This window comes from Gobius niger, assembly GCF_951799975.1.
Source record: "Gobius niger genome assembly, chromosome: 3".
In the NCBI taxonomy this organism is placed as follows: Eukaryota; Metazoa; Chordata; class Actinopteri; order Gobiiformes; family Gobiidae; genus Gobius; species Gobius niger.
The window spans coordinates 43,119,465-43,136,183 of NC_136854.1; the positions used below are offsets into that span (position 1 = coordinate 43,119,465).

General features: G+C 44.5%; 1 protein-coding gene across 1 annotated transcript in view; it reads left to right on the top strand.

The window, feature by feature from the left end:
* The window catches only part of LOC306961110 (voltage-dependent T-type calcium channel subunit alpha-1I-like), a gene marked incomplete at its 3' end in the record, with an annotated part of 413,594 nt that overhangs the window by 365,769 nt on the left and 31,106 nt on the right, over nt 1–16,719 (top strand). Inside the window, exon 33 of the mRNA XM_079553726.1 lies at nt 14,234–14,368. Within this exon, the coding sequence (XP_079409852.1) occupies nt 14,234–14,368 (135 nt within the window). The remainder of the gene's footprint in view (nt 1–14,233; nt 14,369–16,719) is intronic.

Below are 16,719 nucleotides of genomic sequence, written 5' to 3' on the forward strand. Positions count from 1 at the left end.
TCCACAGCCCATCTACAAACACAACGCTTTCAAAAGAGTCTGGGCATGAACACCCGGCGAAACAGGTGTCTGACGAACGCCGCGGTTATGAACGCAGCCAAAGTCAAAAGCCTTTGTGCTCAAGATGCAGGTCTACAGGGGGAGAACCTGAACACACAGGCCGACGCAAAGGAGCAAGAGAACAGGGCCCTGTCTCTCCAAAATGCAGAAAGTGAGAATGTGAAGTTTCTCCACGACCAAAAAGCACAAGAGCTCAGAGATGCCCGCACAGCGCTGGAAGCCAAGGACAAGGATAACCGTCAACTGCAAAGACAGGTCAACAAGCAGAAAAAGTATCTCCTAAAACAGAGGGGGAGAGTGCTAACGCTGCAGGAGCAAAAGTCTGCACTGAGGAAGGAGTTAAGACGGACAAATGAAAGCAGTGAAGCATTTATCCTGTTTCAAAGCCAAGAGCTTGAACAGGAGAGACGGAGGGGGAAAGCGCTGAACACGGAGGTCAGTGCATTGAAACTGGAAAAGGAATCTGTCCACAAGAACGCTCTCAACGCCCAAACAGAGCAAGAGCTGAAAGAGACTCTCAACACAAAGGAGAAAGTTCTTTGCCAACTGCAAAGACAAGTCAACAAGCAGGAAAAACATCTCCTAAAACAGAGGGGGAGAGTGCTAACGCTGCAGGAGCAAAAAGCTGCACTCAGGAAGGAGTTAAGACGGACCAATGAAAGCAGTGAGACGTTCATCCTTCTGCAAGAACAAGCTCTCAATGAGGAGAGACGATGGAGGAGATCGCTTGGTGCAGAGGTCAGGCCGTTCAGCGGATTGACCCGACAGAAGGAATCCGCCCAAAAAGTCCTTCCGCAAGTGAAGACGCAAGTGGAGACGATGAGAAGGGAGCTCTCTGACTTGAGGCTACACTTTGAGAGTCAGCAACATGAAAAGAAAGCGCTGATCGAAGCCTTCAAGACGTCTGTGATGATGGAGGTGACGAAGTTCATGGAAGGGCAACATAAAAAGATCGAATCGCTCCAAACTGAGATGTTTGAGAAGGGAGAGGGGAGCAGAGAGCTCACCGACATGAATGAGGCCGTCCGGAGACTTCAAGGAGAGAATCTATCCCTGAACAAAGCCTTCCAGATTTCCAAGGAGGAGGCCCGGTTCAGTGCAGAAAAAAGCAAAGAGCTACAGCTGAATATTGAGGGGAAAGATCTCATTATAAACAGCCTGGAGCAAATGATACAAAAACATGAACAAGCTGTGAAAAAGTCAGTTGAAGAGGCAATAAAATTCACAGAGGAGAATGCGGAGGATCTCAGGAAACAGATGCAAAAGAACGATGAAGTGCAGAGAGATCTTGTCAGGTCTTGGAAAGAGTCAGAGGAGCAAAAACAAATACTCCAACAGGAACTCAGAGAGAGCCTTAAAGCAGCGTTCGAAAGGTCTGACGAAGCCAGAGAAAACGCTGAGAAAAGGCATATAGAGATGGACAAAGAGTTGGACCAGAGAAATGTGTCCAACGCACAGCTGGAGAAGACAATTACGGAACTCAGAGAGAGCCTCAAAGCAGCGTTCGAAAGGTCTGAAGAGGCCAGAGAAAACGCTGAGAAAAGGCATGCAGAGCTGGGCAAAGAGTTGCACCAGAAAAACGTTGTCAACTCGGAGTTGGAGAGAAACAATACAGAACTCCAAGAAAGCCTCAAAGCAGCGTTGGAAAGGTCTGACGAAGCCAGGGTAAACGCTGAGAAAAGGCATGCAGCGATGGAGAAAGAGTTGGACCAGAAAAACGTGGCCAACTCGGAGTTGGAGAGAAACAATACGGAACTCAGAGAGAGCCTCAAAGCAGCGTTCGAAAGGTCTGAAGAGGCCAGAGAAAATGCTGAGAAAAGGCATGCAGAGCTGGACAAAGAGTTGCACCAGAAAAATGTGGTCAACTCGCAGCTGGAGAAGACAATTACAGAACTCAGAGAGAGCCTCAAAGCAGCGTTCGAAAGGTCTGACGAAGCCAGGGTAAACGCTGAGAAAAGGCTTGCAGAGCTGGGCAAAGAGTTGGACCAGAAAAACGTGGCCAACTCGGAGTTGGAGAGAAACAATACAGAACTCCAAGAAGGCCTCAAAGCAGCGTTCGAAAGGTCTGGCGAAGTCAGAGAAAACGCTGAGAAAAGGCATGCAGAGCTGGACAAAGAGTTGGACCAGAAAAATGTGGCCAACACACAACTGGAGAAAACAATTATGGAACTCAGAGAGAGCCTCAAAGCAGCGTTCGAAAGGTCTGACGAAGCCAGAGAAAACGCTGAGAAAAGGCATGCAGAGCTGGACAAAGAGTTGCACCAGAAAAATGTGGTCAACTCGGAGTTGGAGAGAAACAATACAGAACTCCAAGAAAGCCTCAAAGCAGCGTTCGAAAGGTCTGACGAAGCCAGGGAAAACGCTGAGAAAAGGCATGCAGAGATGTACAAAGAGTTGGACCAGAAAAATGTGGTCAACTCGCAGCAGGAGAAGACAATTACGGAACTCAGAGAGAGCCTCAAAGCAGCGTTCGAAAGGTCTGAAGAGGCCAGGGAAAACGCTGAGAAAAGGCACGCAGAGCTGGAGAAAGAGTTGGACCAGAAAAATGTGGCCAACTCGGAGTTGGAGAGAAACAATATAGAACTCCAAGAAAGCCTCAAAGCAGCGTTCGAAAGGTCTGACGAAGCCAGAGTAAACGCTGAGAAAAGGCATGCAGTGCTGGACAAAGAGTTGGACCAGAAAAATGTGTCCAACACACAACTGGAGAAAACAATTACGGAACTCAGAGAGAGCCTCAAAGCAGCGTTCGAAAGGTCTGACGAAGCCAGAGAAAACGCTGAGAAAAGGCATGCAGAGCTGGACAAAGAGTTGGACCAGAAAAACGTGGTCAACTCGGAGTTGGAGAGAAACAATACAGAACTCCAAGAAAGCCTCAAAACAGTGTTGGAAAGGTCTGACGAAGCCAGGGTAAACGCTGAGAAAAGGCATGCAGAGCTGGACAAAGAGTTGGACCAGAAAAATGTGGTCAACTCGGAGTTGGAGAGAAACAATACAGAACTCCAAGAAAGCCTCAAAGCAGCGTTGGAAAGGTCTGACGAAGCCAGGGAAAACGCTGAGAAAAGGCATGCAGAGCTGGACAAAGAGTTGGACCAGAAAAATGTGGTCAACTCGGAGTTGGAGAAGACAATTACAGAACTCAGAGAGAGCCTCAAAGCAGCTCTCGAAAGGTCTGACGAAGCCAGAGAAAACGCTGAGAAAAGGCATGCAGAGCTGGACAAAGAGTTGGACCAGAAAAATGTGTCCAACGCACAGCTGGAGAAGACAATTACGGAACTCCAAGAAAGCCTCAAAGCAGCGTTGGAAAGGTCTGAAGAAGCCAGGGTAAACGCTGAGGAGCTGACGAACCAGTTGGACCACACAAATATGGTCAACGCTCAACTGGAGAGTCAGGTGTCTCAGGCCAAGGAGCTGGTGGAGCGGACACTTAAACACCAGCAGGAGATGCAGGCTTTGAAGATGGCTTTGGAGAAATCTGAGGTTGAGATGAAACAGAGCAACGCAGGAGGAGGAAAGATTTAAAAATCATACTAGTTGCACCTGCGTCATCATCAACTCGGAAAACAAGACTCCCAACGTCCCCCTACGAATCCCCAAGTCTAATCCTAACTTAAAACCTAACTCGTCTTCTTTAATAACAGACATAGGTAAAATTGTTACCTATTGCTGTCTTATTTCATTGTGCTTTGACAATTTCAAAGCACAATGAAGTTGTTACTGTCCAGATTTCAGCCTGGACAGGAACATCGGCGCTGTTCTTCCTCTCCTCTGTCTTTTACATTCACAATGAGCAGGATCCCACACAAATGAAGAGTCAGCTCAAGATTTGGTAAAGGACAGCGAGTAAAGATTAGGCTGTGACTGGAGCAGGTTCAAACATTACGTGAGATGTAATGACTTCACTGGAGGAAACCTCTGTGTTCAGAACGGTGGTGCTTTTGTCTTGGGGCTAACGGCAAACACAAAATAGAAATTAAAACTAGTGCAAACGAGCCTGTGCAAAAGGATCGTCCTGCAAGTAGTTTAAATGTCATTTAGTTGTTTACATGTTTATCCAAGATAAAAGCTCTCGCCTTCTGAGCCCTGGCGTTTTCTTTGGGGCAGGATTCACAGCGAACATGATGTTTATAACACGCTGCAGTGACGTCCATCTGACACTCACAGTCCTTTACCAAATCCTGAGCTGTCTCTTCATTTGTGTGGGACCTGCTCATCGTGAATGTAAGAGATGGGGGGGAGGAAGTAAAGCGCCGTGCTGGGCGGCACGGTAGCGCAGCGGTTAGCGCTCTCGCTTCACAGCTAGAAGGTCCTGGGTTCAATTCCCACCAGGACGGGGCCTTTCTGTGTGGAGTTTGCATGTTCTCCCCGTGTCTGCGGAGGTTTCCTCCGGGTACTCCTACCACTAAAAACATGTGCAATAGGTGAAGATGGTCAGAATCACCTCCAGCCAGGTGATTCTGACCATCAGCCTGGCTCCACATCTGGAGACGGGTCCCCGGGCGCGGCACTGCCGTCGACCACTGCTCCTTTCGGGTCGCCCCAGCGGCATCGAAGGATGGGTTAAATGCAGAGACACATTTCCCTACGGGGACAATAAAGGAACAAACATTTAATTGTCTAGGAAGAAATCATATAGCCCAAATTAATTATAACTAAAACACCTTCATTATAGATTTGTTTATAGTAGTAGTAGTAGTAGTAGTAGTAGTAGTAGCAGTAGTAGTAGTAGTAGTAGTAGTAGTAGTAGACTACTTCGACTACTTCGACTACTTTGACTGAAATAAAAAATAAAAAAAATTGAATAATGAACTACTGCATATGTGACTGTTTGTATATTTTGAACTTCTGTCCAAGTCACGAGGCAGATGCCAAAAATGTGTCTATTTTAATGTTTTACAAGTAATGTTAAACAGGAAGACCATGACGAGCTGGACTCCAGATGCCTGGTCAGCGATCCTGCTCTTTGTATCTGCTCTAAAGCAGGACCCTCAGGAACTTTGCGTCTCAGGAACAGCCAACCAAATATTGAAAAATGTGCGTCAGTCCAATCACAGACCAGGCTGTCACGACAGGGACGGAAACAACTGCTCGTAAAACATGTTCTTAAATGTGCTTAACAAGAATGTACCTGCTTCTCTTCTGTCCCGTTCCACATTGATTCAAACAGCTGTTGCACATCTGTGTTTAAAATCTGAACCGTTGCTAAAGATGCTGCCTTCATGTGGTCTCGTTATTATGGTAAAAAAACATTTGCCAAGTATAAAATTGCACATGAACAAACCTCGTCTCATATTTCCCTTTGGAACAACAGCAGCGATAACACATTTATAAAGCATTTTCGCTGATTGCTATGAAGCGTTCAGCGTTTAGCCAGTTAGCTACTCAGTTTTAACACAGCGTCTTTTTCCACTTACAGTCATGCAGGACAGATGGGATTCACGGCTCTTTCCTGGGAGTCTTTGGGATCCGTTCGTTTCAAAGAGCCGTTCAAAAGACTGGCTCGTGTTTGTGAATAAAATCTTGCATCACAGCAAATAAAAAGGCTGCAACTGTCTGACAAATCACTGTTAGCACATTTAGCAAAAAACCTTCACTTGTGTCGCCTGCTCCGTTGTTGGGCTGATTCTTGTGTTCGTTCAGGCCAGTTCTGGGTAAAATTGAGGGAAAAAATATCCGTCCCTTTTCACAATTGACCTTAAAGGGACTATACGGAGTTTAAAAATGTTAAAACTAAGTATTTTCCTCCCCCTACATGTTCCAGCCATGTCCTAATGTGTAGAATGAGCTCAGACCTGTTCACCACAACTGCCTCTAAAATAATATAGAAGCTGCAGTTACTCATAAGACCCGAGGTGGCAGTAGTGAGTATAAATGACTAACTTGCATCTAGCCCCTTTAAAGAGCCGTTCAGAACAGCCGCAGATCAAAGCAGAAGTAGCAGTAGCTCAGCGGTTTGTAGACAACTTTCTCACATGATTGTATTCCTTTATTATTGGTGTATTGTTGTGTTGTTATAAAACTTTGCTTTGTATCGACACATCCGGCTTTTCTCTCATTGGCTAATACAGTCGTCAATCATCGGGAATTGGGAGAAATCCCCCCTGATCCCAGATACATGTCTTTGTAAACATGTATGATCAGATTTGTATTTGTTTCGATGAATTCCTAGCGATTCCGGTTCGAGCACAATGGGATGTGTGAAGTTTAGGGAGAGTCTCGTTCAGCACTGACTTGTTCCTCGGGGAGAAGAGGTAGACGGACCAGTCCTCTCTGCTCTCACACCAGTCGGGCCTGTAGGCTTCCATCATCTTCTGCACACGGAAACAGATGCTCTGCAGGAAGAGAAGAGACCGAGACAAATGAATAAACTCTCTGGTGTTTGAAAGTCCATGACATCAGCTGAGAACGTTTCACACCAAAGAGCAGCTCGTGAAGCACTTTCGGGTTTGACCAGGACTCGAACAATCTGTCAGAAGGTTCTCGAAATCTATCTCTTTTTGCCAATTATGTCATGATTTGGGCTTCACGGGTTAAGGCGAGACACTGCAGGTGAATAGGGGAGAAAACAGAATCGTAGAGATATCTATTTGAAACTTTTCATTTCATTTATTTCATTTATTTATTCATTTGAGCAGAAAAAGTATGTCAACATTTTGCAGAAAGAAAAAATACAAAACAAGATTTTGTGCTCAAAAGGAAGGACCTTCCACTCAGGCCTCAGTGAGGGACCTCTCACTCAGGCCTCAGTGAGGGACCTCTCACTCAGGCCTCAGTGAGGGACCTTCAGGCCTCAGTGAGGGACCTTCACTCAGGCCTCAGTGAGGGACCTTCAGGCCTCAGTGAGGGACCTTCACGCCTCAGTGAGGGACCTCTCACTCAGGCCTCAGTGAGGGACCTTCAGGCCTCAGTGAGGGACCTTCACGCCTCAGTGAGGGACCTCTTAGTCCATGGGCCAGACCAAATATCGGTACCGAAAAGGTGGCAAAGGCTATCGTTGATTTTTAAGTAGGTCCATGTCTGAGGTTTATATTTTTGTATGATAGCCTTTTCAGAGTTACAGCTTTATCATAGTTTTCAGCATTTGAAGTGAACCAACGCCATGTCAAAAAAGTCGCTTTTGACACTGGTCCATATTTTGGTTGAGGCCATTTCCAGCCCATTAGATACTGTTTTACACCATTGTATTTGGTATCATTGTAAAGAAGACATTTTCAGGTTTCATTTGAGCCCAAATGTACTACGCTGTGACTATTACCGTGGTAACCATAGCTCCTCAAACTCAAACCTGAGGACATTTTTTCACCATTTTCATAAAAACAGTTTTACTATGTTTAACGCTGTTTCTTCAAAGAACATCACTAAGACAAATGTTTGATACTGGGAAACTCTCTAGACTCTGAGGATTCAGGAAATGTACAACATGTCAGTGCTTTTTCAACTTAAGGCCTCACTGTGAGCCACGAAGTAAAAGAATGTCCACCTCACATGAGCCTCTCCCATTGAAATGAGCCTATATCTGCCATTCTAAGGTTGGAACAGCTGGTGAGACTTTCTGTCCAGGACAGGCCAATACAACTTGAACATACATTTGTGTTCTGTATTTTCAGCAAAAAGTTGTTTATCTATTTTATGTATTGTAGATATTTATCATATAATATGCTATATACACACAGTGCCAATCTGTTTCTTTCACTACTATACATAGTCCTGTACATTTGTCTAAAATGTCTCAATAATCCAAGATAATTCCAAAAGTGTGTCTTTGTAGACACCACATGGTTGTGCCAAAAAATACCATATTTTACACTAGATACTAACTTAGTTGTTAATGTATTTGCTGTAGAAAGTTTGTTCTGAAGTTGAATTTGAATTTGAATTTGAATTTGAATTTGAAATTGAAGTTGAATTTGAATTTGAAGTTGAATTTGAAATTGAAGTTGAATTTGAAGTTGAAGTTGAATTTGAATTTTTCATAAACCACACGTTTGAACAACATCCTTTTTTACTGATTAGTAAATTAATAAAGTAAAACATTTTTTAAGGTCATTTCAGTAAAGTTGTTTTATTTCATTACAAATAAATAAAATATAGTAGTATGGATATGGTGAGGTGTGAGGTGTTATAGATTATAACCAGTACATGAAGAGTCAACTCAAAACTAAAGCTTAGCCTCATCCAGAACTAAATCACAGAGGAATTTCTCCAGCTTTTCTGTTTTTTGTGTATGTGCTGTATTAATGTATTTGAGTTTTTTTATGTTGTGTAATTTATTTATTTTCTTCCCAGGCATATTGAGTCTGTGCGCATGAAATATGCTGTATAAATGAATAAACAAAAGTTTACTTATTAGTTTTATGGACAGAACTTAAAGACACAGCCAGGAACCGGAGGGTGTCCGGTTTGGGAACCCCAGGATCTCAGGTGTTGTTCTGTTGGTTTCATCAAATCAGGACCTTCAGCTGCCCTGGGGCGGTTTGCAGCCGAGTGTGAAGTGGGATGAGTATCAGCACCTCCAAATCCGAGGCCATAGGTGGCTTCCCCTCAACAGGTCGGTGGAGAGGCCTTGCCTCAAGTGGAGGAGTTCAAGTATCTCAGGGTCGTGTTCACGAGTGAGGGACGGATGGAGCGTGAGATCGATAGACAGATCAGTGCGACATCGGTAGTGATCGGTGTATCGGACTGTTGTGGTGAAGAGGGAGCTGATTTGCTGATTGATCTATGTTCTGCCCTCACCTATGGTGATAAGATCTGGGTAATGACCGAAAGGACAAGGTCGCAGATGCAGGCGGCCGAAAGGAGTTTTCTCAGTCACCTAAGAGGAGCTTGGAATAGAGCCGCTGCTTCTTCCCATTGGGGAGAGCCATCTTAGGTGGCTCGGGGACACACTGTCTCTATGTGGCCTGGGAAGCTTCGGGATCCCTTCAAAAAAGCTGGAGGAAGTGGAGAGGGATGTCTGGAAATCTCTGCTTTGCTGCTGCCTCCATGACCTGACCATGGGTTAATTATCTTACCACCAAGTGTGGACTGAATTAATTCGTTTGGGCGACTTGTCTCATGTGAAGAGTATTCCTTATACTCATATTCTATCCTTTCTTCCCTAGTTATGAACTATATCTCAAGATATTTTAACTTGACCACTCAAAGCATGCCTCCTCTAAAACCCCAGACCTCAGACTTGCCGATGCCAATCCTTGGTGCCGTGTACAAAGTTCAAGGGCTAGATCTTGTGACTGGCACAGTCCGTGCGCAACTCTAAACGCAACGTGGTGCACGTGCGATCTTGCATGTGGCGCACGTTTTGCGCTAAAGGCTGTGCTGCTAGGGAGAGGGCGAAAAAGAGGCCGACTGAGGCGTGGTTCTTTATAAGCAGCACTCGCGCTGCTCTTCTATGGCAACCTTCACATTATGTTCCTCTTTACATCGCGCTGCCTTGTCTTCTTCTACGTCAAATTGAAAACAAAAGCGAAATTGCCTTGAAAAGTCTGTTTGAGCGTAGGTTACGCACGGCCTACTTTGATACAGTAGATCAACACACACACCCCTACCACCAAAACAACAACAGTTTTCCACAAATAAACCACTCATGCCTCAAGTGCCACAACACCAGGTCTGATCTGAGTTTTAAGGAGACATTTCCATCGTGTGTCAGTCTCCTGATGATGCTCCTTGTGTAGCCACAGCTCAGTCCAAAAGAAAGAAGCACATTTTACAAGGCAAAGAGCAACGTTTTTTTTTCCCAATTCAGCCGCTCCAAGAATCCTGCAGCTGTAGCGCAAATGTTCCAATACGCTACAGTTTTCTTGCAACTGCTGCATAACTCTGACCCCTCTGCAGCCGATATGATAGTTTCTGATCAATTAAATCCTGTACATTTCGTAACTTTGCGCATTCGAACGGTGTCCAACGTGAGGCTGCTGCCTCTCTGTCCCGCTCGCTCAGCTTGGATCTGCAGCGAGCGGCTGCAGCAGCGGAGGAACACTTTTATTTCTTTAATCTTTATTAAACATTGCACGCTGCATCATGCATGTTACGCGTTTACAAGAGAACCCTCCCCTCGCTGAGCCACCTCTGCAGGGCTCAGCATCACCTCGGGCTGACAATAGTTATATCGAGCTCAGTCAAATGCAACTAGAAAACTGTCTCTTGGGAGCTCAGCAGGCACCACCTCTGAAACCTCTTGTTGCCTCTTGTGCACATTTTATCTCAATACCAGCATCTTTTATGTTAATGGAAGAAACCAAAGCATCCAAAGAAAATCTGTCCACACAGACAGAGGATGTAAACTCCACACAAAAACACCTACATTGAGCTTCATACTGAGAGGCAAGACAACGCTAAGCACTAAGACTAACCACTGAGGGCATGCAATCTCTCCTGCGCATTCAATAATTTTTGGGCCAGATCTTACACCTGGCGCAAGGACAGCGCTGCTCCAAACAAGACAAGACCCACATTATTTTCCTAGGTTACATCGTGCTGCCTCATGTTCTTCCTTTAGTGTTATGGGCTTCTATAAGCTCTATCAGATCAAACAAAAAACTTGAGTTAACCACTGTCCGTGTCTGAGAGAAAAAGATGTAAAGCCGGTCCTGCTGTGGTTCCAGTCTGTACTCAGCCGAAATTCACCCCCACTTCTCCCTTGCCCCTTCACAGTCGCAGAGTCTGGTTGGAAGAAAACATAACATTGCTATTGGCCACAGGTCGCCATTGTCAACTGTTGCAGGAAAAGCTTGGTTCTTGCATAACCAACTGTCTAACCAACTACAGTTTGTGTCTCTGGGAGACAGCTCTCCCAGATCTCCCTCAGCTGCAGGAGTTATGCAGGACACAGAACTGTGGCTGTGTTTAAGCTGTAGCTAAACTTACAATTTCCACAACTTCTTGGACATAAAGGTATTCCCTTCACCCTTTTCTATCAGCATAATGGTTTTTGTACAAGGGGATTCAAGAGTGACTGAATGTCTAGCTGTCACCTCACAGCAAGACGTTCCTGGGTTGGATATCCTAGGCCATGGGGACCTTTCTGCATAGAGTTTGCATGTTCTTCTTTTTGTTTCATGTCCCCTGAGTCCATTTTCTGTAGAATCCAGTTCTAGTACGGTAGAACACCTTGGTACTTCTAACCTAGCTTTTGGCTCAAAATCTAGCAATAGTTAACCCCCTTTTGTCTTTGTCCCGAGGGCTATTCGACTGCACAACTCTCTGGAAGCAAAAGACAATGGTGTCTGCAATGTTATATTGCTAGAAACTTTATTTATTTGCCAATTACCAATGTAGAATTATGTGGTTTCAGCAGTGAATGAGTGAAAGTGATTGAGTGAGTGCATAAACAGTGTATAGGCTACATAATATGTTTTTTTTTTTTTTTTTAGTATACAGGTTATATAATACAGAATAACTGTAATTTTTATAAGTGTAATTTCAAGTTGTATTGGCCTTTCCTGGACAGAAAGTCTCACCAGCTGTTCCAACCTTAGAATGGCAGATTTCAGGCTTATTTCAATGGGAGAGGCTCATGTGAGGTGGACATTCTTTTACTTCGTGGCTCACAGTGAGGCCTTATGTTCAGAAAGTACTGACATGTTGTACATTTCCTGAATCCTCAGAGTCTAGAGAGTTTCCCAGTATCAAACATTTGTCTTAGTGATGTTCTTTGAAGAAACAGTGTTAAACATAGTAAAACTGTTTTTATGAAAATGGTAAAAAAATGTCCTCAGGTTTGAGTTTGAGGAGCTATGGTTACCACTGTAATAGTCACAGCGTAGTACATTTGGGCTCAAATGAAACCTGAAAATGTCTTCTTTACAATGATACCAAATACAATGGTGTAAAACAGTATCTAATGGGCTGGAAATGGCCTCAACCAAAATATGGACCAGTGTCAAAAGCGACTTTTTTGACATGGCGTTGGTTCACTTCAACAGCTGAAAACTATGATAAAGCTGTAACTCTGAAAAGGCTATCATACAAAAATATAAACCTCAGACATGGACCTACTTAAAAATCAACGATAGCCTTTGCCACCTTTTCGGTACCGATTTGCCAGATTTTGGGGTTTGGCCCATGGACTATCTCACTCAGGCCTCAGTGAGGGACCTTCAGGCCTCAGTGAGGGACCTTCAGGCCTCAGTGAGGGACCTTCAGGCCTCAGTGAGGGACCTTCAGGCCTCAGTGAGGGACCTTCAGGCCTCAGTGAAGGACCTTCAGGCCTCAGTGAGGGACCTTCCTCTCAGGCCTCAGTGAGGGACCTTCCTCTCAGGCCTCAGTGAGGGACCTTCAGGCCTCAGTGAGGGACCTTCCTCTCAGGCCTCAGTGAGGGACCTTCAGGCCCCAGTGAGGGACCTTCAGGCTTCAGTGAGGGACCTCCCACTCAGGCCTCAGTGAAGGACCTTCAGGCCTCAGTGAAGGACCTTCAGGCCTCAGTGAAGGACCTTCAGGCCTCAGTGAAGGACCTTCAGGCCTCAGTGAGGGACCTTCAGGCCTCAGTGAGGGACCTTCCACTCAGGCCTCAGTGAAAGACCTTCAGGCCTCAGTGAGGGACCTTCCACTCAGGCCTCAGTGAGGGACCTTCCACTCAGGCCTCAGTGAAGGACCTTCAGGCCTCAGTGAAGGACCTTCAGGCCTCAGGGAGGGACCTTCTGAGGTTCACTCAACAGAGAAATTTGAGCTGTGACTTTCAGACGTTCTCTCCCTACATATTCAAATATGTCGTATTTACATGATATAATTTAACTTCTTCAAACTCACAAGTAAGAACTTTGCCTCCCAATAAAATCATTTTAAGTCTCACTGTCACTTTCTTTGTCATTAATAAACGTCTATATGACGATAACGTTGTTCAAATGAACACTCAGGTCTAAGTAAAGGGAACTGTAGTTGTTTGGTGTGTTGCTCGTGGGACGGCTCTCAGTGTAACACACAGCTGTTAAGTGGTGTTGGTGCAGACTCGCTGAGAAGGAGCTTTTCTCCCCCTCACTGAGGGGTCCATTTCGGACAGAGCTCCGCGGGCACGAGCAGACTGAGTGTTAGGGGGAGGGTGAGGGAGCGGTTCAGGAAAGGCCCCTGGGCACTGGGTGAAGGGTCTTGCCCAAGGACACAATGACAGTCTGCACCTGCAGGAACCGGGATTCGAATCCCCGACCTTTCGATCATGAGACGACCCGCTCGACCATCTGCGCCACTGACGCTCCTACATTACAGTTTATTTATTGACAGATTAATAGCCTTTATTACACGGCTCTTCACAACCTAAGTAGAAGCTCCGTTGATTTGAATGGGATTTCCCAACGTTCTCCCGGTCATTATTTTCTGATAAAGGACGTCTGAGAAACATAATGACGCTGCCAATGGCAACAGAGTTGGTGCTTTCATATCACTCCGCACGTACGTAGTAGCGACACTATCTGTCCCGTCACTGCGAGAGAAGTCGGGGAATCGCTCGTGAAGTTAGCGTGAGTCTGACTTTCAACTTACCCAGAGATTCACCACCATTCCTCCAACTGCACCTTCAACTAAGTAGCTAGGCTAGCTGCTAGCCTTGCTGCTTCTAGCCTAGCCAAACGTTGCCAAGCAACGCACAAACTTTTGGGAACTATTTGTCGCGGAAGTCATTAAATAAACCTTTGGGCCTTCATAAAAGTGTACGAAGTTTATGTCGTGTGTGTTCAGTTGGAAAATGGCCGTATAATAAGCGGGACCTTCAGGGCGAAACAAGTCCGGTTCGCCCTGTCGGTGCTTATTTTCCCGATAATGACCAGCGTTCTATACATTATCCCTTACATAATTGATCTTATTATGGAACTATATTGATCTCACAATGGAGAAAACCGGACCAACTTTTTCACTCTCAGCAACTGCTTTTTAGAAAGTCTCTTGGTTAATATCGGATATCGGCAGATATACTAGTAGTACGTACATTTTTCAGATACCATGGTGTTATTTAAAAGTACCCAGCTCTCATCAGTTGTTGTTGCAGCCATAGTAGTCGTAGTAGTCGTAGTTCAAGCAAAGGAAATCGTAGTAGTTCATCTTACAACATAACATGTACATACCAAATACCACCAAAGGCTCATATCAAGATCAATTCAAATGTGGTCTTAAAGGTACATAATAGACCTGAATTGGAGTGAAATACGTCTAACCCTGAGTCCTGGTCTTTGTCCCGCTTGTGCCTCAGATCCGATTGGCCGAGGTGGAGCAGGCCTCGCTGATGTCTGAGCAGCTCTCGGACAAGTCGTCTTCTCCTGCTTTACCCGACGACCTCAGCCTGGACGACAGCACCAGCCTGCAGCTCCTCCACAGGCACAACAAGGTACTGCGCACACACTTCAGCAAATGTGTTGAATTCAGCTTCCGTGGACTCGAACTGGAAAATGTCCCGTAGTGAATGAATGCGAGGGTTTCGGGCTGAGGTTACTTTACTCCAACTCCAATTTCACTCTGAGCAGGAACTGTTTTTTTGTCTCTGACTCGTGTAAAACCAGGAAGAAAAGCTGCTCCCGGGTTGCAGATATTTACACATATTACTCACGCACAAGTTCTTGTATTTTTTCATGGATTTGTTTTATAAGAATTGTACATTACACTGTATTTTTTTGGTAACTGTAATTAGGATTTTGGATGATAACTGAATTAGACGGCATGATGTTGGCAGTAGACGCACATTTGTGACGTCATCTATGTCAGGGGTTCCCAACCTTTTTGTCCCATGTATCCCTTGAAGCACAATTTATACTCTGAGTACCCCCTAACTTTTTAATATGTGAGCTACTTCGATTATTTAGGGTAGCGGTGTCTTATAGGGATATTTCAGGATTTTTGACATTGGGCTTTTTAGGTTTTCTGGTAGGTTTTTGTAATGGAATGAATATGTAGCTATGGATGTGGTTCAATCAGCAGTTAAAACCTAAAAAACAATTGAAGTCAACTTTTTTTTACATAAGAAGTTGCATAATGCACCTTTTAACAATATTGTCAGTTTAGATTTGGTTGTGAGGCCGAACCTAAACACTGCACGTTGTGCTTATCAGTTATCTCTCAAAGTACCACAGTATACTTCATTTAAACATTTACCAGCTTTACATTTATTCATGTTACACTTTTATATTACAGTTCATGGTTTGTACAGCAAGCGTCCCAATCTTCTACCCAAGTCACATGTTCTACTAACGCAATCACAGTAGCTGAATGTTTCATATCGTATTAGAAAATTATTTAATTTAAAGAAAACTACTCAGGAAGGTAAGAGACAGTCTTTAGGTTAATGGATTACATCCAGCAAGTTGTGTCCTTGGGCAAGAAATGTCTCAGTCGATGTGTGGGGAGTGAATGAGTGTTTGATGAGTGCTTTGCAAAACCTTTTAACATAGTTAAGTGTAATATATACGTTTGAGCCAGTCATATTAGTATTAACACAGTGGGCCCGATCTTGTGTCTCAAAACACAGACGATAGCGTGACATTTTGCGTTCAGTAGGAGCGCACTTTGTGATCGTGCCACTCCAGACTTGCCATATTTAAGTGGGTGGAGACACACATTTTCCTCCAACCAGATCAACTCCGCGTCCAGGAGAGTGGTTGTGTGGGAGTGGGGGGTGAACATGTGCATTTGTTTTTTTCCGCGTTGACGCCAAGCGCGGCCGATCCGCGCCACAGTGGACGCTGTAGCTCTTTTTCTCTCTCGAGATGTGAACATGGTTTAGCTCACGATGGGTAAATAAAGTTTTTAGTTTGACGCGTGAGAGACCTCACAGGTGGCGGAGGCGAATGGCACATATAGCTCAGCCACTCGGAAAATAATTCGCCAAGAGCCTGCGCTGCTCCGTGCCCGCCACAAGATCTGACCCATTGAGTGCCAAAAACAGAAAAACTTGTTTTTGCTGCTGCTGTTTTTTTACTTACGAAACTAGACCCTCTAATACACCTTATGTGTGATTTTGGTAGCTCTGTGATGAACAGAAGTGAAATAAATGATAATCAAAAACTGGTGAAAAGCCACGATAAGGACATTTTATATCCACTTCTCTCTCTCTCTCTGGAGCACGTTTGACAAAGCAGAGCGGCTTCACATGGAAAGATCGAAACAGTTGAGATTTTAACGTTTCTCTGAGTTTTTAAATGGTGAAAATCGGTCCGAGGACGACTGAAAAACATCTTGTTTAAGTCTTCAATTGAGAACCAGGCTGTTTAAATGCACACGCCATAATGAGCGATTGATAACACGCAGTTTTTCAAAACGTGTCAACAATGTTGTCGTTGAAAATTGACTTGAAACGGAGGCACGTAGAATTAAATTGTTTCACTGTTTTTTGAGCTTGGAGTCTCAGCTTTCAAATGAGCCATAGCATGTGTCTATAGCTATAACATAGAATACATTTCCATTTGTTCTGTTTTGATCTTTCCTTAAGGAATTGCCTCCAGTGTATCTGTTTTTGGGTATCATTTGATGATTCAATGGATATGATGCCCATCTCAAGGGGGATTGGGGAAAAGAAATGGGGGAGAAAAAGGTGCTATGCCTGTATACTGATAAAATTGTAAATGCAATAATGGCATCGCACCAATAAAAAGTTGATGAAAAAACAAAAAAAAAGAATACACTGTGGTGCTGCAAATATCATGAAAATGGTCTGGATTGTTGGCACTCAGCAGCTAAATCCGCAAA